Raw genomic sequence first — 25,990 nt, 5'->3', positions numbered from 1 at the left:
ATAAACTACATCTTAACCATGTCCCTCATTAAAATCTGTTGTGTTTTGGCTTTGGACTTTGTGCTGTGAATCAGTGTTCATCTTTCTTAAAGGGCCAGTACAGTAAAATCACTTTCCGGACGCCTCTCTATCTTGGTGGGGCCCCCAGTGCTTACTGGCTGGTCAGAGCAACAGGAACAAACCGAGGCTTTCAAGGCTGTGTGCAATCACTCACTGTTAACGGGAAGAGAGTGGACATGAGGCCCTGGCCCCTGGGGAAAGCGCTCAGCGGGGCCGATGTGGGTAAGTGGTTGCCCTCTGGGCTGGGGTGCTTTTGTGTGGCTGTCTTCCTGGTGTGGGCCAGAGAGGCGAGTGGCTTCACTGAAACTCTAGGCAGCCAGTGAATGCAGAACTTCAGGAGGGAGATGGGCCCACAGGGTGGGACTGGTGCTCTGCAGACATGAGGACCCTGAACCTGACCACCAGGCATGGGCAACAAGATGGGTACCACATTCTTGGTTATGTCCTGCTGCCATCTTGGCCCTCTTCATACAAGGGCTGCGGTCTCATCAGACAAAGCAACTGGCAGGCCAGCTCTTTAACCCTTCCCCACCTGGCCCAGTGAAGCCAACACTATAATGTACGAAGAGCTGTCTGCTTCTGAGAGAAATTGTCAAATCTTGTCTTGACCACTGTGCCCAAGACTGTCTCATGTGCCCTCTCATGTGGTCCCCACATTACCTTGAGGAGGTAAAAATTGTTTCCACACCTATTTTATACATGAAGAAACTGGGGCTTTTATAAGTTAAATAACTTATCCAAAACAACAGAGCTAGGAGTTGTTTTCCATTTTTCTTTTCTTTCTTTCTTTCTTTGTTATTGAAATTATTTTTTGAGCAGTTTAAAGTCTACAACAAAATTGAGGGGAAGGTACAGAGAGCTTTCCCATATATCCTCTGTCCCTGCACATGTATCACCTCCCCTGTTGTCACCATCCACTCATCAGAATGGTGCATTTATTACAATTGATGAGTCTATATTGACACATCATAATCAATCAAAGTCCAAAATTTACACTGTGGTTCACTCGTGGCATTGTTCATTCTATGGGTTAGACAAATGTATAGTAACATATATTCATCATTATAGTACCATACAGAGTATTTTCACTGCCCTAAGAATCCTCTGTGCCCTGCCTATTCATCCCTCTCCTCCCCTGACTCCCAGCTCCTGGAAGCCACTGATCTGTTTTATAGTTTTGCCTTTTCCAGAAAGTCATACAGTTGGAATTATTCATTATGTAGTCTTTTCAGATTTGTTACTTTCACTTAGTAATATGCATTTAAGGTTCCTTCATGTCTTTTCATTGCTTGATTGTTCATTTCTGTTTAGCACTGAATAATATTCCATTGTCTGGAGGTACCAGTTTATTTATCCATCTACCTACTGAAGGACATCTTTGTTGCTTCCAAGTCTGGGAAATTAAGAATAAAGCTGCTATAAACACCCCTGTACAGGTTTTCTGGGTGGACACAAGTTTCCAACTCCTTTGTGTAAATACCAAAAAGTGTGATTGTTGGATCTATGATAGAAGCATCTTCAGTTTTGTAAGAAACCACCACATTGTCTTCCAGAATGGCTGTACCATTTTGCGTTCCCACCAGGAATGGACAAGCATTCCCATTGCCCCACATTTTTGCTGGCATTCGGTGTCATCAGAGTCCTGGATTTGGGCCATGCTAATAGATGTACAGCGGTATCTCATTATAAGTTGCACTTCTCTGATGGCATATGATGTGTAGCATCTTCTCACATGCTTATTTGCCATCTGCATATCTTCTCTAGTGAGGCATCTGTTACGGTCTTCAGCCCATTTTTTAATTGGGTTGTTTGTTTTTTATTGTTGAGCTTTAGGAGTTTTTTGTATATTTTTTGTAGCAGTTCTGTATTAGATGTATCTTTTGCAAATGTTTTCTCCAGGCTGTGGCTTGTCTTTTCATTATCTTGACACTGTCTTTCACAGATTAGAAATGTTTGATTTTAATGAAGATTGGCTTATCAGTTATTTCTTTTATGGACTGTGCCTTTGGTGTTATATCTGAAAAGTCATTGCCATACCCAAGGTCATCTAGGTTTTTATCTGTTATCTTACAGGAGTTTTATAGTTTTGCATTTTACACTTAGATCTGTGATCCATTTTGTGTTGATTTTTGTGCAGAGTATAAGGTCTCTGTCTAGATTCAATTTTTTGCATGTTGATGTCCAGTTTTTCCAGCACTATTTGTTGAAAAGACTAGGATTGTTTTCAAATCAGTAAGGACATTTATTCCATCCTCAAGGCAGTAGGTAGATAACTGTAAGGTTGGCTAATTCAGTGAGTGTTTTAGTCTGCTAGGGCTGTCATAACAAAATACCACAGACTGGATGGTTTAAATAACATTATTTTTCCACAGTTCTGGAGGCTAGAAATCCAACATCAAGGTGCTAGCAGGTTTAGTTCCTCCTGAGACCTCTCTCCTTGACTTGCTTGCAGATGACTATCTTCTGTGTCCTCACGGCCTCTGTTTATGCTCACATCCCTGGTGTCTCTCTTCCTAGAACACCAGCCAGATTGTATTGGGGCCTACACTTATCTCTTCATTTAACCTGAATTACCTCTTCAAAGGCCCTATCTCCAAACACAGTCACATTGAGAGTTAGGGCTTCAATTTATGAAGTTTGGACCTTTGAATTTTAGTTCATAACAGTGACTCAATCTGGATTGGTTTCTCTGTGATTCTCTTGTTTTTAACTCATAATCCCAACATGGTGCCATAACTGTAAGCATCACATCCTCACATTGTCCTTGGCAAGAAATGACAAGAAATGGCAAGTCCCTTTCTTGGGTCTCTTTTCCCTCCATCTCTAAGATGTTACTTTGAAAGAATGCCCAGTTAACACCATGTGCCCCTTCTCAGATTCTGCCATTAACATTTTGCTACATTTGCTTTACCGCATGCCAATTCATTCTTCTCTCCTGGATCTGAGCTAGAATTCAGTCCTCATGTCTCCAGGATGATTTATTTTGTAACTAATATTAGTTGAGCACTTACTATATCACTATTCTCAACTACTTTCATCTTCCCAAGATTCCTATGATGTAGGTGCTATGATTAGCCTTAGTGTTTACAGATGAAAACTGGTGGTACAGAACAGTTAAGTAACTTGCCCAAGGTCTCACAGCTAGTAAATAATTGAGCCTGAATCTATCTGACCTCAGCTACTCTGTCTCCAGTACCTGCCCCTTAACCACATCTACCATATCAGAGGCTCCCCAATTGGCTTCAAATTGCTTCTTTCCACTTGGCTTACTCTTAAAGGTGATACCATTTTTAAAACCACCAAAGATCAAGTTTACTTAAAAGGAAGGGAATACTATCCATATGTTACCCCCTATGTGATTTTGTCCCCATGTGATCACATAGTCAAAGCATGCAATAAACAGTGATGACTAGAACAATCATAAAAGTACTGTGTGAGATAATGTCTGCAAAATGCATCATTGGATACCTGTGATGACTCAGAACTTAAGAATCAGAAGTGCATCAGTCTCATGTGGTATTTAAGAGCCTGGCCTCTGAAGGCATATTGCCTGGATTTGCCACATCAGTGTGTGCATGAACCTCTTTGGTAGCCTGGTGAAACCTGTGGACCTCTTCTCAAAATGATGTTTGTCAATGCAGAGAATAATATACATGAAAGGAAGCAATTACATTGAAATAAAGCTATACAATATTTTGAAGTTTTGATATTATAATAATATGTGTGCTTCTTTATAAAGCATTAAAGTACAGGATTCTTTAATGGTGGATGCAGTAACTACCGTAACTTCAAAGTAGTGATGAGCATAAATGATATTTGATTTCAAAATAGTAATGCTAATAGATGATGTTTCAAGACATCTGCAACTGTGGCAGGTGATACAACAATAACTCAGGTCTGATGGTCACAAGTCACAAGAACTGCCTGTGTTAATAACTAAAGGACACGCTCGATTCTAGTTAGAGGTTCAGGAAAAGAAAGATGACTGGTTTTCCCATCAAACCCCTGCTTATTCACACTTGCTGAGATTTTCTCTGGCTTATGCCAGTGCCATGCTTTGCACAACCCTGCTGTCCTTTTGGTCCGGGAACCCTAGGAACCTCTCTTTTCTCTTTCAAGACTGACTCTAGCAACTCTTGCAGGGCCCCTCTCTGCACCTCCTGTGATGGGGCTTCTGCCGTCCCCTGCACAGCAAAACTGCCATCCTGAGACTGTGCATAGTCATCTCTTTACAAAACCAACAGCTTTGCCTCCTGGACCTGTTGGCTGTGTCAGCTCTGATCCCTCTGCTCTTGTTCCTCCGGGAGCTTTGTGAGCCTGCCGTCTAGGCCCTCAGCCTGTTCCTCTCATCTTCTCTGCTGGCTCCCCAGCCTCCCCCGGCTCCCTGGGAGTTCCTGGGGCTCTGTTAGCTTGTCCTCTCAGGCAACCAGTCCATTCTTGGTGTCAGGGTTCCCCACACATTGCTGCTGCCCCTCCCGCTGAGCTGTGGGGACCCCTTTCTGCCCACAGAGCTCAGCAGTAGATGTTTCCACAGTCACCTTATGCTTAAACTGAGCAAAAGCCAATCTCTTTGCTCCCCCGCAACCAGTTGGTCACAGACACACCCATTTCCTTGCTGTCATCACTGTTTCAGTCTTCCAGGCTGCGGGCCTTGGGGTTCCACATGTGCCTTCCCCCACCTTCATCCTGGAGAGTGAACTGGCTCTCTTCTCCCTCTGTGCCTCTTTGATTCTTCCTTTTCTCTCCCTTTCCTCTGCCGACACTCTGTCTGCCCTGGTTTACCTCCACATAGGATCGCTTCCCTCTTTCCCACTGCGTCACTCACAATCCATCTTGCATACCAGGTCATCCTGCTGAAACACTGTTTCCAGGAAGTAAACAAGTGCGGTACCTTTAGCTTCTTCCCCCCACCCAATCCCACCTCTTAAAAACAGTTCCAGTGTAAATTTGTAAACTGATGTTTCCACGTATATGTAAAGTAACCCAGGGGCCCCTCCTATCCGTGCGACCAGCCCTTCTCTGAGGAAGCATCTCAGCCCATAGAAATTGGTCACTTGCAGGGACCATGGGAGGTTTTCCTCTGCACCATCACTCAGCCTCTGTGGACACTGTGGGTGCTGGGGACATTCTCGGGGCTGTGGCTGAAGAGACCACTGCTCACTTCTGCCTGAACTTCCAGTGGCCCCAGCTGGAATTCACAGAGGCCAGGCCAGCACAGCTAGAGTGGCGAGCACCAGGAAGGGCTTTAATTAAATTCTGTTAGCCCCTGCAGCGGCTCTCCTGGGTGCACACGGCATCCAGCCCTTTCCCTCCTCCCAGTGAGGTTTTGTGAAAAGACTGGATCAATGCAACAAGCACAGAGGACTGACCAGGAAAAGATGAGAGGCTCTCCCTGCTGAGATGACACAATCAGGCCGAGGAGGGCTCTTCACCTCACGGGGTGGGCTACGGGCTCACCCAGGCACAGCCCTGGGGACTGCGGGGTGCAGCACTGGGCTCACTGCTCAGTCAGGGATGCACCCCCTCTGCCTCCAACCCAAGAAAAAGTATTTTGTATCACCTAAGCTCTGGGCCAGATTGCAGCCCACCTGTCTAACTTATTTCTTATACGCAAGCAAAAAAGGAAGATCAAAGAAGTAGAAGAAAAGCAGCCTGGAAAAATCTATTTGTTTCCCCTGTTACAGGCCTCTCCACTATGTGTTTGTAAGGAAAGTGAACCCATCGATGTTTACCCACTCAGCACCTTTTGGTCCAGGCCACCTTCCTGTCCCTCATGAGATTGTAACTTTGGAGGTAGAAATGGGGGTTCTGGAACGCACACGTTGACGTATAATGAAGCCGTGCCTCATCCCTCCCTGCCCCAGAAGAGCTGTGGACGGTTCAGGCACATTACTAAGCTCAGGCATGGCTGTGTCACTCCTTCATGCTTATCTTGCCTCAATTTTCCACCGGCGAGGTGGCAGCACTTACAGTAATTGGGGCCACACAAATTAGAATGCTTTCACCATGAACTCTGTGATGACATTGGAGGGAGTGAAATATGCTTAGGGGAACAGCAGGGTGATGAATTAAAGCAGAAACAACTCAGTCATCCCTGTCAGGAGTCATAAAATTGCCAATTGATTGTTTGATCTATTGCGTCCACCATGTTTTAATTCTGTGTGGCTCTTCATAAAGAACAAGCTGAAATGCAATTAAAACAAAGGGCAGGTTCCACTCATCCTGAAGTCTGGTTTGCAGTTGCATAGAGGTACCTGTCAACGGGAGTGGGAACTGAGCTGAGTGTATTCAGAACCATGAGCTGTTGGCATGGTCAGCTCATTGTCCTGGACTGGCTCGTGGGCTGAACTGGCTTTGTGACGCCCATTCTGTATTTAGGGGAGTGCAGCAGCGGACTCTGTGATGAGGCTTCGTGTGTCAATGGGGGCACCTGCACCACAGTCAGAGCCGACTCCTATGTTTGTCTCTGCCCCCTGGGATTTAAAGGCCGACACTGCGAAGATGGTGAGAAAGAAGCAGCTTGATGGCAGTTTCTGCCTGCATTGTTGATTCATGTTAATGGTATTTTTCATCCTCTAGCAAAGCCCCATGTATTTGTATGGGATTAACATTGCTTTTTGGGGAGGGTTGGAAGAATCTTTTTTTACCAGGTTAGAAGGTCTTTGAGGGTGATATGTTCTGTTTAAGATGCTCCCAGGTCAGGCTTTGGTGGGCTCCTCGTGGTCCTCAAATATCTTTGAAAAGCCTCTTTGTGTGTGTGGTCTGTGTCGGACTCAATTTGAAGCATTTACAGCTCATGTTTCTGAGAATAACTGGTAGTTTCAGAGAAAAGGCTAGAAAGATATATACAGAAACACTAATGATGCAATAGGATGAAAGTGGTCTTGTTTCTTTTTCTTTGTACTGTTCTGCTGAATTATTCCACCTCTCAGTCTTGTATATACTGATTATATAAAAAAGTATACACACACACACATATGCATGTAAGCATACATGCACACACAAATACAAACATATAGTAATGGAAGAATTTAAAGATGTAAAAGACTTTGGAAAACCATGCAGGGTTGAAAATGTTTTCACTTTTCCACCAGTGATTCAGATTTGAGCCTAAGACACCATCCCAGGAAAAAAATTTTATTAACACTGTATAATGTCAAATCCCACGTCACCTAGAAGAGGGTGTATGAATCAGGGTAAGCAAAAGCTGTTATATGCCATCTCACATTTCTGCAGTCTACCATGATAAATGTTGGGCCTTGCTCACTTCACACATCACTGCAGTCAGTGGTGGGTGGTGGTGGTGGTGGTGGTGGTGGTGGTGGTGATGGCAGCCTCTGCTCCACACAGTCATTCAGGGATTCAGACTCCTGCTTCTAGTGGCTCTTCTAGGGATTTAGAATCCTCCACTGCTCCACTGATTCCTGCATCCAGTCAGCAGGTGAGGGAAGACAGAGCACATGGAGGATAGAGGGAAGTTTTAGAGGTCAGACCTGAGGTGCCATACACTTCTCCCACCCCACTGCATTGGGCAGAATTCAGTTACGCTGTCCACCTAACTTCAGGGAAGCTCAGAAACATAGTTCAGCACTGCACCCAGGCAGAAAAGAACATGGTTAGTTCTAGGATTTCTAATGACGTGCTTGTTTCTTCAGCTTTCACCTTGACCATTCCTCAGTTCAGTGAGTCCCTGAGATCCTATGCTGCAACACCTTGGCCACTGGAGCCCCAGCATTACCTATCCTTCATGGAGTTTGAGATCACATTTCAGCCGGACTCGGGAGATGGTGTCCTCCTGTACAGCTATGACACAGGCAGCAGAGACTTCTTGTCCATCAACATGGCAGGGGGCCACGTGGAGTTCCGCTTTGACTGTGGCTCTGGGACTGGTGTTCTCAGGTAAGGGCCCAGACCTTTAGGGTCCCCTTTCTCAAAAAGCCAAACAGCAGCCACTTTGGAAAAAGATGAATTTGTCATCTGATAGCTTGCACTATTCCTGTCTTCTCTACTGTTATCATTTCTGAAACCTGTTCTGCTTTATATAGATGATGTGCTTCCTATAGACCATGCTGTCCTGCTGGCAAGGTTTCCTTTTCTCAAATAACTATCCAGCAGGGAATGATTCTCTGCTTTAAACTATGGAAAATGGGCTTGCTTCAAATAGGGGTAAACTCCTTCATTTCCACCGGAGGTCACACAATGCCATCAGCAGAGACTCAACGAATTGTAATTAATCAGCACCTTGCCCAGAGCATCACTCAGTGCTCAGCAAATATATGACAACTAGTAAAAAAGTATCAGCAGAGATTTAATGAACAGAAATGTCCTTGGTGGTCTCCCTTTACACTTGAACTTTACTTTTGCACTGTTCCTTGGTGATAACTAGTTATTTAGCAAGTCTCTTACTGCTCTCCAAGTAAAGAATCTGAGAACGAATCATTGCAAAGACCCCTCCCTGAACAGCATGCTCAAGAGGGCTCCGTGAGTGGTTTCAGTAGCATGGCAGTAAGTGGATGCTCCTCAGGTACTTGCTGGTATCTGCAGAACTGGTTCTGAGTCGTCAAAGCTTTCCTCCTGTTATCTAGTTTGTATTAATTTACTTAGCAGATCGATGGCTCCCAGACGGTGGTGTGTCAGGATCTTTGTGAATCCCTCAGAGCCTGTGGCTGATAGGTACAGGTGTTGTTCTTATTTGTTTCTGTCTCCCTCTTCTCACTGTGTTCCTCCCATGGGTGTTTTTACCTCCAAGCTGGAGACCTGCTAATCTAACACACACATGCCTCCTGTTGCTACGTTTGGTGCCTCTCCTTTGAAACACACTAGGCTGTTTTTGTTCAGTGGTGCCCACAGCAGGATATCAGTTGATCTGTTGTTGTAAAGGAGATTGTAGTCCCTGTTCTGCCCCAGTTCATATTGCTAGACTGTCATTCTTAGAAAGAATATGTGTTGAGATGTTACAGCCATGCATTGGCCTTAATTGCTGATCATTTTCCATGGCTGATGGGACATACTTACTGCATTAGGTTTCAACAATTCTTTAAAAGGACAGCTCATTTTTGTCCTTACGGCTGAATTCTGCCACATCAGTGACACATCGTGCCTTGGGGAATGGACATTTTTATACCTCTGGTTATGCAAAAACATCCCATGTCTCAAGATAACTTTGGTGGGTATTTAATTGATTTAATTTACATGTGATTATGCAAAACAGTCTAAGCAATTCACTTAGACCTATTTGTCAAGTGGAGAAAAGAAGACACCTTGACTATCACCTTGTGCTTTCAAATGGGTTCCCCCTGGGTCCGGAATGCCCAGAAAGAGCCTGGGAAGCTTGGGGCTCATCATCTGTGCTCCTGGACAGAGCGCCCCTGCCCCTCAGCAGCGGCAGCCCCAGCTGTGGGGTCGCAGACATGAGGGAGCTTAGAAGTCCAGCATTTCTCTCTTTCGTAATTCTGTGCTTATTTTTGACAAGAGGTGTTTTTAACTTTCTCTTGTAAGCACATGTTATTATTTCCCTGCCTGTCAGGAAGGCACTTGGCCAGGCAAGTGCTCTGGGTTTCCAGGGAACAAACCAGTGTCTGCCCCTTGTCCCATCGCCTCTCCTGTGTAACCTGACAGCAGCAGTCACTGCTGGTGCTTGAGACGCCCCTTCGGGAAATGTTTGTTTTGCAAACTATTTTAAAGACTTCCTGCTTCATTAAGAAAACTCAGGGAAAGCCTGAGCTATAGGAAGTTGTGGAATTGGCCAAATCATCTTAACTTAAGGAAAAGGATAAGGTGGTCAAACTCATTATGAACTTGATTCAAAAATCAAGACAGGTGAAATGAGCTTGTAATGGCTGTGATCAATACAACTGTGTCAAGGGAGGCAGTGTATTGACAGGGAATGACCTCCATAGGACAAGAACACAGCTAAGGCACCATTACTGATTGTGGAGACAGGCTTTTTCAAAGGTACTGCGGGTTTCTTTATTGCATATTGATTTAGCCAAGGTGATTAAATTCTAATTGCGAAGAACAAATCACAAAAGCATTTGCCAGAGCAAAAAAATCAAGTGAGGTGGTGGAGACCTTTCAATAATTGTGCCCATTGGTATTCTTGGTGGTTTTCTAAAGATGATCTGGCACCAAAAAATAATTGAGAAGTTCAGTGAAGGCCAAGGAACTATGCACATCATAAGAAATACAAATGCAATAATTACACTCTTTATGCACACCTCACTATCGAAAGTCACATGTAAAACTATACAATTTAAACTTTAAGTGCTTCCACCTTGAATTAATAACTGAGTTTTTCAGTACTTTTAATCTTTTTCACAATAACAGACAACATAGAATCTGTCCTCTCCAACAAATACTTTATTATGAAAAATTTCAAACATATAGAAAAGCTGAAAGAAATTGTACAGTTGCATCCTCTGACTCACCACCTTTAGTCTATGATCAACCTTTTGCTCTGTTTGCTTTATCACATATCTATCCTTGTATCCATCCATCCATCCAACCATCCATCCATCTTCTTTTTTATGCATTTCAGAGGATGCTGCAGACATCAGTATACCAAGGAAACTATGTTTTACACCATAGCTCATATAATTTTCTCTTTCCCAAAGCTTGTGTGCAACTATGGTCACATTTTGCCCTCCTGTCACTCATCAACTAGAAAGTCAGGCTTGTCCTACTCACATTTCAGGCTTGTAACAAATAAATGAAAATAATAAATGCAGCCCTCCTACCATGAAGGGGGCCAGTACATGGAGCACTACTGCTGTGTTTACTTAGCAAGCATGGTTGTTTCCTTTCTATAGAATGGAATGAGGTGCCTAATATCAGCATCAGTTTCATCAGGGCTGGACTTATGAACATTATCCATAACATCAAGGATGTTAACCCGCATTGTTTTCTTCCTTCAACAGGAGTAAAGACCCCCTCACCCTGGGCCACTGGCACGAGCTGCATGTGTCTCGAACAGCGAAGAATGGTATTTTACAGGTGGATAAGCAGAAAGTAGTAGAGGGAATGGCAGAGGTGAGGACACACCTTTGCTGTTGATGGTCAGTGTGAACTGGGTTACTGTTCTCTTCCTGTCCTGGAGAAAAAAGCAGCAGCGGTGTAGTGGTGAAGCACCTGGGCTCCATGGCCCTGCTGCCTGGTTGGCCCCTGAGCTCCGCATTGGGCAAGTTACTTCGCTCTTCTCTCCCTCAGCTGCGGATGGGGAGAGTGAGAGGAGAGGCCTCATAGGTAGGAGTAGGCCCTGAGTTGGCTAATGCAGGTACAACGCTTACCCAACTGCCTGCCTCCCCGGCCCCACTGCCAATCTCTGCCTTGTGTCAGTGTGTAACGTAGTAGGTGAGTCAGAACACAGACTCCGGGGCAGGGCCAGTGATGTGGGTCACACATCTGCCAAGGTCATATGCTCTGAAACCAGACTCCTGCGTTCAAAATCCAGTTCCAGTACTTACCAGGGGTGTGAACCTAGACTGGCCACTTGACCTTCAAGTTTGTGTTTCCTCATCTGTAAACTGGGGATAATGGTGGTACATGTGCCTACTTCATAGAGTTGTGCAAATTGAAATATATATGTAAAACACAGCAGTGTTCGGCACATGGGCAACACTGTAGCTTTACTTATTATTAGTTAAAAGAGTACTATCATGACCTAAAGAGCACAGGACTTCCAGTCAAGTTTGTAACTTCACATATGATTTTATTTCCAAGGTCATGTCCAAAGAAAATCATGCTTTTAAGAAGATAGAAGAGAGAATTATTTAAACCATAACCTAGAATTTTGCACACAAAAAATTTGCAGTCCCCTAAAACAGAAGAGACTTTGGATTTGCCATCATTTCAATTCCCAACAGTCTTCATTTGGTGCATTGCAAGAGTCAAAGACAGCACTGATGAATGTGGGTGTTCTGGCAAGACAACAGATTCAGAGAAAAAAGAAAAGGATGGAAAAGAGACTTTGGTGGGGGAGGAGGTATTTGGTCGAAGAAGAGGGAAGAAAGGACCCCCACATCCGAGGCCAGACCCAGGGGCGGCAGTGGTGGGCGGTCCTGCCAGAACCAAGGTCGTCCTTGGGATGAAAGGGATCCAAGAGGGGTTCTCAAGGAGCTCCCTTCACACCTGGGACAGGTTCCATATGTATTTGTGGAAAGACGAAGGAAGGTGGGAAGAAAGGGAGCGAGGTGGGAAGGAAGATGAAGGGAAATGGATTTTAAAGGGGGAACAGGAGTCACTTCTCATACAGACCAGAAAATTCTACCAGCTAACCTCAGTCCAGGATAGAATCAGAAGCTCTTAAATATAGACCTGACTGTATGTTGACTTAATAATCTAAATTCGAAAGCAGTGTTTTTCACTCAACATGAGTTACAAACATCTGTACAAGAGGAACAAAAGGTTAGGTTGGGAGTGCTTGTGAACAGTCGGGTAACGGCCCTTGATTATACACAAGGGACTGTTCAGGACACAGTATCTACCGCTGCCATCCTACAGGGGAGAGACGAGCAGACGTGAGAACCACTCCTCAGGGTTTCTATTGCTGCCCTCAGGGACTGAAACTCTATGGGAGAACCCTGGCCTCTGGAAGGGATGTGCAGCCCTCCTGGAACGCCCCCTAGACGTGAGAAAGGGGACGCATGGTGTGCTGTGTGCACCTGAGGGTGGCTCTTTGGAGGCTGCTCCTACACAGGAGTGGGAAGTCCCCGGCTTGACGTCAGTGAGTTGAGCCTTAATCAGATCTCCCTCCAGGGGACTCTGCTCCCCCGCCAGAGACGTGGCTGTTAGGAGCAGTGGCCTTAGAGCTCAGGGAAAGGTCAGGGCAGGGGTTGGAGGACACTCCTGGGGGCTGCGCCACGCCCAAGGCCCCCCAGTGTCCAGATTAAGCCTGGCCGGTTTGCCAAGCTGACGGCACTGAGAAATGCCAACCTCCCAGGGCTGTGCTGAGCTGTGTGGGACTCCCAAGAAGTGCGCTGAGGGCTTTGGAAAAGCTCAGCTGAGGCTTTGCTCAGGTTTTCCAACCACGTTCAGCTAAACAGAGTGGCAGATCCAAGCAGGAAGTGCCTCAACACGGACAGGCCCACTTTGGGGCCTATTTGCTTCTCTCCTGGGGACCCCAAGGGGGTGGCAGCTGCAGCCCCGCCTCTGGGTAATAAGAGGATGGCGGGGAGGACACTGGTGAGTGGCCAGAGGAACCGGCACTCACCCCACAAGGCCTGGCCCCATTGGCTAGACAGAGCCAAAACTCAGCACAGACAGCGATGGGTGCCTGTGGGTGTGTGGTGACAGTTCCTGCCTAGTTGGGTATCCTGTCAGGCCTCGAGGACTCCTAAAGTCCCTTCTGTTCCTTCGATGAACCCTCCCCCACCCTCTCCAGTTAAATAAGAGCCCTGGAAACGGCCTGAAGTTTATGGACAGAAGGCATTTCGGTCTGTAATCTAATCAAGACCTCCCTGCCGCTACCTGGCTTGACCCAGCCTCTGTGAGCCCCCTGCAGATGGGGAGCATCACCCTCTCTGCCTGCCCTGTCTCCCCGACCAGACCCCAGATCCATTCTCCTCCTTCTGGCCAGTGATCTTCATAAAGCATAGTGCTGACTATTCTCTCTCCTGCTTAAAGCTCACTGCAGAGCCTGCACTCTTTGGTCCTTCCAGGCTCTGCTCTACGTCTATTCCCCCCAAGCCCTGATGGCATCCAGCGTCTGCAATGCTAACTCTCCCCAGACCACTCCCCAGCTCTCAGTGTCTTGGGTGGAGGATGAGACACCCCCATTGCAGGTACCTCAGAGCTGCCTGCACCGTCCTCACAGAGCCAATCCCACCTGCCCGCTTGCTTGTCTATATTCCCCCTGTGGAAGCCTCTGAAGGTCAGGGACCGGGCCTTTGTGATTTACTATTGTTTGTCTAGCACTTAGTGCCTGGGACAAAGTAGGTGCACCAAAATATCTGTTAAATTAAAAACTGAATGCTGCTACTTTTTGTGTTTCTTTTACCATAAATCAAAGGAAACACTAACGTTTCCTAAAGTCTGGGCATCCTCCAGAATTTGCTTACAGCTCATGTTTGAAGAAATTTAGACATTTTGAATACTACACACAGCTTGTTATCTAGCCCACCCATTGGAGTTCTGGCTGTTTAAATGAGCAGAAGCAGGGAAGCCCTGGGGATTGACCATGGGGAGTCCTCTGGGAATTTGGAAAATGGAAGAACTTCTATGCCCTTTGTAGCTGAAACAAGGAATACCTCCCATCCGCCATGCCTTCCTTTCCTTTTGCCCTAAAGAGGTTCTGTCTTTCCTATGACAATAGGTGGCCATACTAGGATGCTGATTATGTGTCCACCTCTGGACACAGTGCTAAGTAAGTGGGATCTCAGGCTCCAAGAGAGGCTGGACTGTGGTACAGCCAGTCACAGCAACCCCAAACTGTCAGCAGCTTGTCAAAGGGTTTATTTCTCACTCACCTTCCATGTCCACCAATGGTCAGCTGCAGCTTTGAGCTGAGGCCAGGATGAAGGAAGAGAGGGAAGGGGAAGGGCATGGTGAGCCATTCCCTGGCTCTGAAGGCTTCTGCCCAGGAGTGAGGCATTTCTCTTCTGCTCATGTTTTATTGCCTAAAGCACAGCACATGGCCCCACTTGAGGCTGACAGGTTGGAGGCAGCCTTCCTTTGGGGAGATGAGTATGGCTGAAGGTGCCCCAGCTGCCGCCAACGGCGATGCAGTCTGCCACATTCATTGTGACACAGCTGTGAGGTAGATGGGTGATTCCCATTTCATAGATGACAAAACTGAGTCTCAAAGAGGCTAAGAAATTTGCAAACATTCAAACAGGTGATAAGTAGCCATGCAAAACAATGTGAAACTCAAGCCAGCAGACAGTCATGATGGGTTTTGAGGCTGTCTCTCCTTATTTGGTAGTCTTAACTATCTTTTCTGAATTATACCGTGTTTCATTTTTAATCTGTTGGCAGGGAGGCTTCACACAGATTAAGTGCAACATGGACATTTTTATTGGTGGAGTCCCCAGTTACGATGACGTGAAGAAGAACTCGGGCGTCCTCATGCCATTTAGTGGGAGCATCCAGAAGGTACAGGCTTCACTCACTCACGTTTGTTGTGCCACCTTGACTACAGACAGTGGAGTTGAGTATTGTGATCAATAATCTGCTACATCCAAAAGAGAAGCTTTGAGAAATTTTAACATGCTCACAGCATTGCTTTCCAGTGCTACTTCCTTATAACGTCAGTGCCCGGGCCTATGCCAGCAGACATTCCATGAATGCAAGTCAATGAAGATGAGCTTTTCCAGCAAATCCACTGAACTATTCAGAGACTGCAACCAGCATCAGGCACCACAGATACTCAGCACAGGGGAAGGAGGTGAATGGAGCCCAGTGACTCTGGGCTCTATGCTTCTCTTTGGGGTTGTTTTGTTTGCTCAAGGCAAGAGCCAGCTCTCATTCCCACCCCCACCCCCACAGTTGAGCAGTTGTTCATCAGTCATATAACCAAGCTCTTAAGAGCATAGATTAAAGAGTCCTTCCACACAAGGTTAAAAAAACACTCAGCTAGTAAGAAATAGAGGGCATTGGCCCCATTCGTATTTGCCTATTCTTCCTTCTCTCAGGGCTGCCCATGATCTCTCCAGTTATGAAAATATGTTCTGTCTGCACCAGACATGCAGGTTGACTTCCAGGACCACCAAGCCCTGGGAGGAAAAGGATTTGAAGAAAAGCCTATTAGGTTCCCAGATGTTACTTCATCCTGTTTGCCTTGGATCAGCGTGGGCCACCGATCCTTTTTAGACCCAAGACAAAGTGTGAGGGTGACTAACAGGAAGGAGGGGCAGCAGAAGATGGTCCCATCGTGATTTGCCCAGCTGGGCTCCGTCCTCCTCCTGTATCCCAATGTGGGGTCCAGAAAAGGGGCCCCGTCAATATTTGCTGACTCTGTTGCGTTTCCCTTTGCTGCTGAACTGTGATGCCTGTGACACTTTAGTTCAGACCATTGTCTGCCCATGAGTGGGACTGCCATGTTTAATTGTGCATTTGAAATTCTTACTTAGGAAGCAAGCTGAGCTGCTGAGAGGCTCCACCCCTCCCACCCTGGTCAGGCTTTGTGGTCCCTTCACACAGCACCCACAGCCCTTCCCCCTCACTTCCTGGAGAGTCCTCCTCCCCCAGTGGCTGAGTCCTCGGTTGTGACATAACCTGCAGGGAATGGCCCATTCTTGGCTTGTCTCAAGCGCATATGTCCAGGTTTCACGGTCCTTCACTTCAGCATGGAAAGGGGGGATTGTAGAAGGTTCTACTCTCTACCAGCTTCTGAGATTCAGGACTGGGAAAGAGCTTTCTCCCAACTGTCCCAACACTCTCCGAAAACTAGGCAAGCCTGTGAAATATGAAGGGCCACTGCTTAACTCTTAGGATTCCCCTGCCTGGAGGAGGTTCCCTGGGAGGAGCTCTCTCTGTCTCTTCAGTTCTGCAAAGCGTGCAGGACACTGGAACACCAACAGCCCAAAGTAAACACATACTCCAAGTCAAGGGCTGAAAACATTGCTCCATTTATTTGGCCTGGGGAGTCCACCCCCAAAGTCATCATTTTTGCTAGAGCCCCATTGCAGCAAAGGGGTGAGGATCAAGGATCTCTCTTGTCCCAGTGAATATGCACAGCAGTGTGTAGAATGGGGTCTGTATTTTACTCTTTTTTTAACAATGGGAAAGAAGGGAGTTAAAGAGTGTCAGGGAGGGAGCATAGCAGGAGCAGTGGGACCACTGGGGAGGTCCAGTTGATGGAGGGAAGAACACAGTAGTATGGTGAGAAGCTTCTCCCAGCCCCACCCCCACCAGAAGCTACACTCCCCCCACCCCCGCTCCAGCCCCTTTGTTTCCTGCCTATATAATGCTGTGTTCAGTATTCTTCCCTACACGGCTTTATAGCATCATCTCTCAACCGTGGCTGCATCTGAGAATCACCTGGAAAGCTTTTCAGGGTTACTGCTGACTGGGTCCCATCCTCAGAGATGCTGATTCAATTGATCTGGGTGGGACCTGAGCAGTAGGATATCCCTTAAAGTCCCCAAGGTGATTCTAACATGCAACCAGGCCAAGAGCCCTAATTTTGTAGTTACTGGGATTTCTTTGTGAGCTTGACAAGTAGGCAGGCCTGGAACCAGAGGACACTTTACTCCCTGATGATTCTCCCAAGAGCCACTGAAGGTAACTGAAGGTAAGAGCTTCAGTTCCTGCATCACTTCTAGGACGACAAAGCAGGACCTGGATGTTTTCTTTTTTATTAAACCTCCCTTACCACACACAGTTCAGGCCAGTGAGCTGAGGGGAGCTTTAGAAGATTGCAAAGGGCTTTCTGAATTCCTGAATTTCTTTACATTTTCTCTCTTCAAGATCATCCTGAATGACCGAACCATCCACCTGAAACATGACTTGACATGGGGCGTGAACGTGGAGAATGCAGCCCACCCCTGCGTGGGGGTCCCCTGCACCCACGGGGGCAGCTGCCGGCCCAGGAAGGAGAGCTATGAGTGTGACTGCCCCTTGGGCTACGAGGGGCTGCATTGCCAGAAAGGTACACGGGGGGGGGGGTCTCTGGCCCTGCTTCAGAGCAGAAGGAACGGACAGACCATTGTGGGGACCGCCACTCTTAAAGGAAGAGTTGGTAGCACTGGGCCTGCCATATGGGTTCCTTTTACCAATGATTTCAGTAACATATTAGATAACATTTCAGAAGGTTAATTATATATAAGCTACTATAATTCTTTAATTAGAATTAAGTGCAGAAATACTTTTGCACAGTAGGTAAATGTCTCCCTCCTGGAGAATCTCCTCATGGTCTAGCAACCAAATGATTAACTCATGATACCCCAGGGCTTCCAGGACCCTGGCATCTGAGCCACTCCCAGAGCCTGTCATGCAGGTGAGTGCCTGGGTGTGATAGGCTGATAAATATTTTGGCTAAACATTTTGACTTCTACCTGCGAATGCTATAAAGAGAAATCTGAGAAAGCTTGCCAAATACAGAAAAATACAAATTTTACATTAATTGCTCAAGACTAAAGTAAAAATAACTTTCTGTAGAGGACTGTTTCCATGCCACCTAGGTTTCCTCTGTGTCTCAGTTTCCTCATCAGTAAAATGGGGCAACAATAAAATGGTATCTAACACAAAAGGTTGTAGTGTAGATTAAATGAGGCAATGCAAAGCATATTCCTTTGAAAACTGCCTGGTTAGTATTCAACCAATACTAAACATTATTATTTTTGGTGAGAAAAATAAAATCCACTGGCAGGTGCTGTGAGCCACCCAGCCTCCAGCCTTTCCTTCCCTGAAAGCTAGAGCAGGTCACAGACCACAAGCCCCTGGTGGACTGAGCCTTCCACACCTACTCAAGGGAGGAAGAGGCCATGGGCTTCGTGTCTAGAAGAGACCTGTCCACAAATGGCCATGATGTTGGGCCATATGGACTTTCTTGGTTAGAATGTCAGTATGGTCTCACTGTCCTGGAAAGGATTTTTTTAAAAAGCTAGACAAGCCTGAAGGAACTAAGGCCAAGAGTCTAAGTGAGAGAATCTCTTTACTATTTGTTTCCAGATTCCTGATTTTCATCAGAATTAGGGCTTAGAGGAAAAGCGTAAATTACAGGTAGATATTGCAGTAAATGGAATGATTGGAGAAGTTGTTTTGCAGCAATCTTGGAAAATATGAAAGATGCCAGTTTGCCAGTTGGAAGCCTGGAGATTATATTTAAAATGTATTTTGAAACCTGCATGGCAAATCAAATGAAATATATTTATTAACATAGTTCACCCTAACGATGAACAGGGAGGTGATGAAAAGTAACTGATCCTTTGTGAGCAGTCCCGATTATAATTCTAACAAGCAAATTGTTGTTTAGCTAATAGTGTATACTTACAGAGATTTAGTTCACTGAGTGGCCCATTCGTCCAGAAAATTGGGTTTGGATTTCACACGTCAGTGTTTGAATTTCCTAGGTCTCCAATTTTGCCACATTCAATTCAAGCTCGTGCCTTAACTGCCAGTGCTAATAGCCAATACATGAAGTGCAGAGTTAAATGAACATTTAGCTTTGGGAATTAAAGGAGGAAGGACAGGATAATTTGTGATCTTGTTAACCTTTGTTTCCTGCTATAGAACATTAGGCCTAACAGATACAAAGTGTTCTCATTTATAGCTTTGTAACTATATGTTGAGGTACAGTGAGAAACAAATCTCAACAGAAAGAAGGGTCTAATCTCTGGTGAGGGCCTGAGGCTGCTGGCAAGATGGAAGGGAGTAGACAACAGCAGGGGACCTGGGGATTTAGGCCTCCTTTTTTGCAACATACTAGGCTAGAGCCGAGATTAAAGCCCAGACAGACCATCAGCTGCCCTCATGTCATATCAATATTTCCTTGTGCTGTGAAATAAAGATGGTGCTTCTGGCCAAATGGCAGCTGTTGCCAATCCAAGGCATATGGGAGGCGTGGCCTACACAACATAATTCGTCTCCTGTTATACGGCTTGAGAGGATTAATGGGATTCTGGGTGCAGGTTAGGGCTTTTAAGGACAGTTTTTCCATGCCCCAGCAGGCACAGAGCATGGCACAGTTTCCATACAGACCGCTGCCATATTAGGGTGAACATCTAGACCTTGGTAAGGATGGGAAAGAAGGGGATGAGAAATCGGCAAGTACACTGTTCCATAAAGATACGACAGGACATTCTCAACATTTGGGTAAATTCTTAGTGGGAAAGACCAAGTATGGTTAGAAGCACCTCTTGGTTATCAGAGAGAATCCTATCTCATCTGGCAAGGTGATTTGTAACCCAATATATTTAAAGGTTGGATTTTCCTCCCCAATAACCAGATTCGAAAGCAAGAACCTATTCTTAGTATTTCCCCCAGAAGTTAACCCAGCCTTTTCCATTGAGCAATGTGTTGTAGCAATCTCCAGCACCAGGCCTCATTCAGTCCATACCAAGGGGCACCTTCGCCACCTGGAATTTGGGTTTTGGGGTCCTAATCTCATCAGGGAGTTTGTGGCAGGCAGGCAAGCTCCACTAGGGGACTATGAGGACTTGTTCCCACCTCTTGGTGGTATAGGAGGGCTGGGGCCAGAAGCGCAGACAAAGCCTTGAGGGGCTCTGGGCCCCGAGACCATCATGGTGGTCTTGAGACCCCCCCCTCATCCCTGCCAGGCTAGGGCAGGAGCACGTGGAGGTGGGCGTCAGGCTCCATGGTGCTGCACACCGTGCTCAGGGCTCAGGCTCTGCGGCAGCCACAGCTGCAGACTGCTAAGCCTCTTGTCCGGCCCAGGGCAGCCGCAGGACCCCCGGGGCCAGGGGCTCTCCTAATTCCCAGCCTTGGCTTCAGTGACCCTCCCCTTCCCTTTGGGGACTGTCACCCTTAGATTCCACTTCAAAGCTCAGCACCCTTGGCACCTCACCAGAGGGGTGTCAACAAAGGCCTCTCCTCAAAAAGATTCACCCAGTCCTTAAGGATTTCTTTCCCCTTTCTTCCTCTTCTCATCCAAATTTACCCATCTGCGTCCCAGTCCTCAGAGTTCTTGTATCCAAGTAAGTCACCGAGAAGTGAAAGGAGAGTTTCATAAGGCACATGTAAAAAATTAAGTTCTTAGAGATATTAATGGCTGTTTTGCACACACACATACACACACAAAGACAGACAACAGACATTCACATACACAAAACGGGAGGGAGGTTCTGTGGTCAAATAAATTTGGGTAATCCTGGGTAAACACAGTTAAGCAGCTCTTTTCTGCAGGACTTCTCAGAGCCTTTGCTAGGCTCTGAGTGTCTAAAACCAGGGCACAGGATGCAGCTGTTTGCCCCTAAGTTTATCCCAGGCAATAGCAGACAGGCCACTTCGGGAAGAACTCTGAACCTGGGCTCTCCTTTCCCTTCCCTGCATTGCTGTTTGAACTCAGCCTGTGGAGGACGCTGGAGGCCACTAGATGGGGGTGTTTCTCTGCGGCAGGCGAGCTGCTCCGCACTGGTTACCGACACCAAAAGCGGCTGAGGCAAAGCCCAGGCTGAGGTCACACACTGTTCAGGGATGCACAGCCCTAGAAGACGGGATCTTCCTTGAGCAGTACTGGTCTACCACATATGCAACATTTTGGACATCTCATGTTGTCTTTAGTGAGCTCACATCATATAGCTAGATCTGAGTTGGGTAATTTTTTTTTGCCCCAGTGATAAAAAAAAAATAGCTTCAAGAAATCTAGGCCACAATTTAAGGAAACTCAGTGTATAAAAACACAGATTAATATAACACAGAGAGGGAATTTCTTTTCTTAAGGATGGTGTATCATTCACTGTGGAAAATTTGGGGATGTTAGCTTGGATGTTGGTCTTTAGCTAGTTGAAGACTGGTAGTGCAGAAAATGATTTTTTTGTTTACTCTGTGGCTACAGAGTCAAATTCATGTAATGGAGAATTCTGTACCAAACAGAACTGGCCCAGCAAGAGAAGGTGCTGCCCAGTGGGTGGGTAAGCTGCCTGTCGTGGAGCCTGTTGCCCTGGGCTGGGTGGCTGTCCATCAGGATGCTGTTGAGAGCAGTTCTGGTGGTTGGGGAAGCTTGATTACAACACTCCATCCTCCCTTCTCTGCGGCCCTGTGACTGTGTGAAAGAGCCAGTGTTCCCTTCAACGCTTTATCGTCCTTTGGGAATTTCACATCCCTCAAATGTAAAATTTGTTTTGCCTGGCTTGGAAGCTGCTATTCATTGGGATATTTCTGTGCCACTAGATGGCACAGCTTTTAGGGTGTACATGTGGGGGAGTGACAGAAACACCTTTCAACTAGTGCCTTTGCCCCAGAAAAAAGACAATGTAGAAAAAATCAGGTAGGAAGGGTTAGAATAAAATATAATCATGATTGCAATATTTAAATAAGCCACAAAGGGCCAGAGAGGGCTAGATGGTCACTCCAGCTCTGATGTTTTAGGGTGGAATTAATATTTACTCATATATACTGACTGCCACTGAGTCTATTTTCACCATTTTGTATTCAGCAGTGTCATTTCTGGTGAGTTTCCCTGCCCTTTGTTAATTACAAAATAACCAGGGCTCTGGAATCTTGCACAGGGGCTGAAGGCATGGCATGGGTGGGAATTAGGGTGATAGTTCCACAACAGACAGAAAAAGGAGGGCAGCTGGCTTATTCTTCCTTTCTCATGTACAGCCTAGATCCAAGAAAAGTCATAATCAATGACAAGGTAAGTAGCTCTTTAGCAAGGAACTTTTCTCCAGCTTTAGAATAAGTGGGGATTGTCAGTGAAGGTCAGAGGAGCCTCAGAAGCATCAGACAACTCATTATCCACCTCTTCTTGGTCCACCACCACCCTCACCCCACTACTGAGCAGACACTAGGGAGGTGAGTTGGGTGACTTGGTGCTCATCATGCTGAGAAAAGATTTCCAGTGCTTCCTGTTGGAATTTGTATTCACATTCCCTAAGAGGACATGCTGGGCCCTCTGCAGGGCTTTATGAGGGACACAGGGCTGGTTTCCAATGATCTGCAACAACAGTAATTGGGATTTTATAGTGGCTGTGAAAGTCTGACTTACCCCGTTCTGTTTCATGCTGGCCCCTGGCAGTGTGTGGGAACTACTGCCTCAACAGTAAGTACAATAGGTCCTGTGTGACACTGGGAAAGCACTCCAGGCTCAGGCCACCACAGGCTTGGCCAAGCTTCAGGCACAGTGCAGGCCAACCACATGCAAAGGGTACTTGGGTTAAGTGGCATGGGGCTCGGACAGATCTACCCACGGTGGCCAGAATCCTCCATCCCGAAGCACCAGCCCTGAGAACACACTTATCTCCCAGCTGGAGCTCCTTGGGTGCCTGAGCTCCTGAATTAGGGGTCTTCGCAAACAGCTGGATGGGGCCCACACAGGCCCCTCTGAGGCTCTGTGTACAGAGCCGACGGGCAACATCCTGGCCATTTCAAGGAGTCCTGGGAAACGATGGCTATTGGTCACAGACCCATGGCCACGGCCAGTGACAGCAGGTCCAGGCTCTGCCTGAGCCGCACCCCCTGGGGTGAGCCAAACCTGTTGGGGAGCCTTTGCTTATGTTTTGTTCCAGAAGGACTCCTCATCGGCTTGGACACTCTCTCCTCCCTTCTTGGCACTAGTATCCGGAAAGAAGAGCCTGCTAAGAGCTCCTTTTGCATCCATGTTTGCATTTCTTTCTTTTCTCATCCTCCGCTCCTTCCCTCTCATCCCGGTTTCTGTTCCTCTGGTCCTTGCCCTCCCTGCTTGCCTTTCCCGTGCCCCTCTGCCTGCCCACCCTGCTCTCCTGTCTTTTCATGCCTCCTCTTCCTTTGCTTCCTTGGCATTTTTCTTCTCTTCTCCTTCGCCTACACTTTCCCCTTCTTTTCCTCTCTACCCATTCACTTTTCTACCTAGCTCTTGCCATTTTGAGTCCAACTCTTTTTCCCTCTCTCAGTTTCCCTTCCTTCCTTCCCCTCTTGCTCCTCCCCACTTTAACCAGAAGGGAGAGAGGCTAGTGGTGGGGCCCAGCATTTAAAGGTACGGTCATGCTCCCTTATCCTGGGGGGATTCTCTCCAAGACCCCCAGTGGATGCCTGAATCTTTGGACAGCAACAAACCCTATAAACAGATGTACCGAACTCTATGTTTTCTCCTCTATATCATACCTATAATAAAGTTTAATCTATAAATTAGTCACAGTAAGAGATTACCAACAGTGACAAATAATAAAATAGAACAATCTTAACAGTATACTATAATATTATGTGAATGTGATCTCTCTCTCTCAAACTACTTTATTGTACTGTTTCCACCCATCTTCTTATGGTGATGTGAGATGGGATAAAATGCCTAGATGAAGGGATGAAGTGAGGTGGGTGATATGGCCGCTGTTATGTAGCTTAGGCTCCCACTGACCTGACAGGTGTATCAGAAGGAGGATCATCTGCTTCTGGACCACAGTTGACCATGGGTAACTGAAACAGGGAAAGCAAAACCACTGATAAGGAGAGACTACCGTATAAGAGCCTTTCATCTCTGTCCTGAATAGGCCATCTGGGCTGGCAGTCCCTTGTCTTGAACTGTGGTGCTTCAGAGGGCAAGAAAGCAATTTTTTGGCTAGTACTTCAGAAATCATCTCTTAAAGTTTTATTTCTCATCCTTTGCTTCTTTGTCTGGTTTTGTTTTCTTGTTTCCTTTCTTCCTTTCTTTCTTTTTAAATTTTTATTTTTTGTGAAAAGATTTTGGGAACATGCTGTAGGTGACCTGCAAACATAAGAACTTAATACTTGGGGGCTCAATGACATTGGGCTTCAGGTGTTGCTGTATTACATCTCCTTTCTTTTGTTTTCCATTTTCTTAGTGTTTAGAAGTTAAGTTCAAACTCTCTTATTGTTCACACTGCCAAGTAATTATACATTTTGTCTCCAGGGTGTAGAGTCTTGAGTTCAGTGTCTTCTTTGCACTAACCACATATTTTGTAACACTGTAACTCCTTTTATAAGTCTGCTTAGTCTCTCTTGTTTTGCACATTTCATTGAAATGGAAATTCATTCTACGTTAATTTCCTTATACTGCCATTTCTTTCTAAAGAGGAAAGAGATACTGCTGTTATCCCTTCAGTAGAAATCCCCCAAATTATTCCCAATTTGTGATGCCAAAGACAACCATTTAATCTCTTCTTTTGCTAACTGGGTGGAAAAGGGTGATTCCTTAGGAAAACAAACTGGTGAGAAATTGAGAGGAAGGAAATACACTTCTAAAATACTGGAAAGTAAAAAGTAGGCTGAGGGCCAGAATTAAGGAGAGTCCCTCTGTTGGTGGTCTGTTGCCCTCTGAGTTGTATGATCTTGGGAAAATCCTTGATGATTTCTGCGCTTCATTTTTTCTCTTCTGTAAAATGGTCATAGCCAATCCCTTCATTCTCCCCTGACTCCTTGCCACTTCATGAGATTGTGGTGAAGCTCCTGTCAAATGTGACACTGGAAGGTGATCCACAAAAACAGGACTTAAAGCTTCACCCCTCCTACTTTCCCAGTCTCTTGAGGTCATGCTAAAAGGGTTCTGGACTACATTTTGCCTTCAAATAAAGAAATTCTGGTGGGCTTTATTTGGGGACTGTTCTCTCCACCTCCTTTGGAGAACATCTAGGATTATCCCCAGCTGCTCCTCACATGGCCTAAGAGTTGCTCTTTGGCTTCCGAGAATAATTGGGCACAGTTCAAGTTTCAGCATATCGCAAGGCCTTCTCAGTAGTGCTGAGGTCAGTGACAGTGATGGCCAGCCCTAGATGAGGGGAAACAGAAGACGCCAACACCAGGCCATGAGGACAGGCGGATCTGAACCTGGCCGTGTGCACTTGCAGCCAAGAGGAAGAGGCTGACAAGTTGTTAAATGTCGTATTTCCAGGAGCTGATTTTCTTTATGTTTTCCTGCCACATGGTTGAGTGCTGGGGTCAAGAAAGTCCCGTACAATGTAACCTCCATTTTCTGTTCTCTCAGCGATCACAGAAGCCATTGAGATTCCGCAGTTTGTCGGACGCAGTTACCTGACATATGACAATCCAGATATCCTCAAGAGGTAATATATCTCATTAGGCATGTTCCTTATCTCTCTGGGGGCAGATTTCCCAATATCTTTCCCAGGGCTTTTCCTTATCTTACACACCAGAAGATAATTCTCAAAGAAGGCAGCCATGGCCCCTGGGGGAAAAAACACACACACACGCACACACACAAAATAAACATAGAAACTGGAACAGAAGAAAACAAAAAACAAAGTATATTTGGAGAATGCAGCCATTTCAGACAACCCCAGTACAAACAAGCCAATCCCTCTCAGGTCAGAGGGCCTGGACTGAGGAGTGAGTCCAGCCGCAGGATCTCTAGTAGTCAGGC

General features: G+C 46.2%; 1 protein-coding gene across 1 annotated transcript in view; it reads left to right on the top strand.

Annotated features, from left to right (window-relative positions):
• The window catches only part of EGFLAM (EGF like, fibronectin type III and laminin G domains), a 155,741-nt gene that overhangs the window by 115,410 nt on the left and 14,341 nt on the right, over window positions 1-25,990 (top strand). Inside the window, exons 13-19 of the mRNA XM_036886056.2 lie at window positions 93-282; window positions 6,439-6,564; window positions 7,716-7,959; window positions 10,977-11,088; window positions 15,031-15,147; window positions 17,464-17,644; window positions 25,595-25,673. Of these exons, the coding sequence (XP_036741951.2) occupies window positions 93-282; window positions 6,439-6,564; window positions 7,716-7,959; window positions 10,977-11,088; window positions 15,031-15,147; window positions 17,464-17,644; window positions 25,595-25,673 (1,049 nt within the window). The remainder of the gene's footprint in view (window positions 1-92; window positions 283-6,438; window positions 6,565-7,715; window positions 7,960-10,976; window positions 11,089-15,030; window positions 15,148-17,463; window positions 17,645-25,594; window positions 25,674-25,990) is intronic.

The sequence above is a fragment of the Manis pentadactyla genome, chromosome 2 (assembly GCF_030020395.1).
Source record: "Manis pentadactyla isolate mManPen7 chromosome 2, mManPen7.hap1, whole genome shotgun sequence".
NCBI classification, from domain to species: domain Eukaryota; kingdom Metazoa; phylum Chordata; class Mammalia; order Pholidota; family Manidae; genus Manis; species Manis pentadactyla.
Note: the sequence above shows the minus strand (reverse complement) of the source record. Positions and strands in the feature narration are given on the sequence as shown.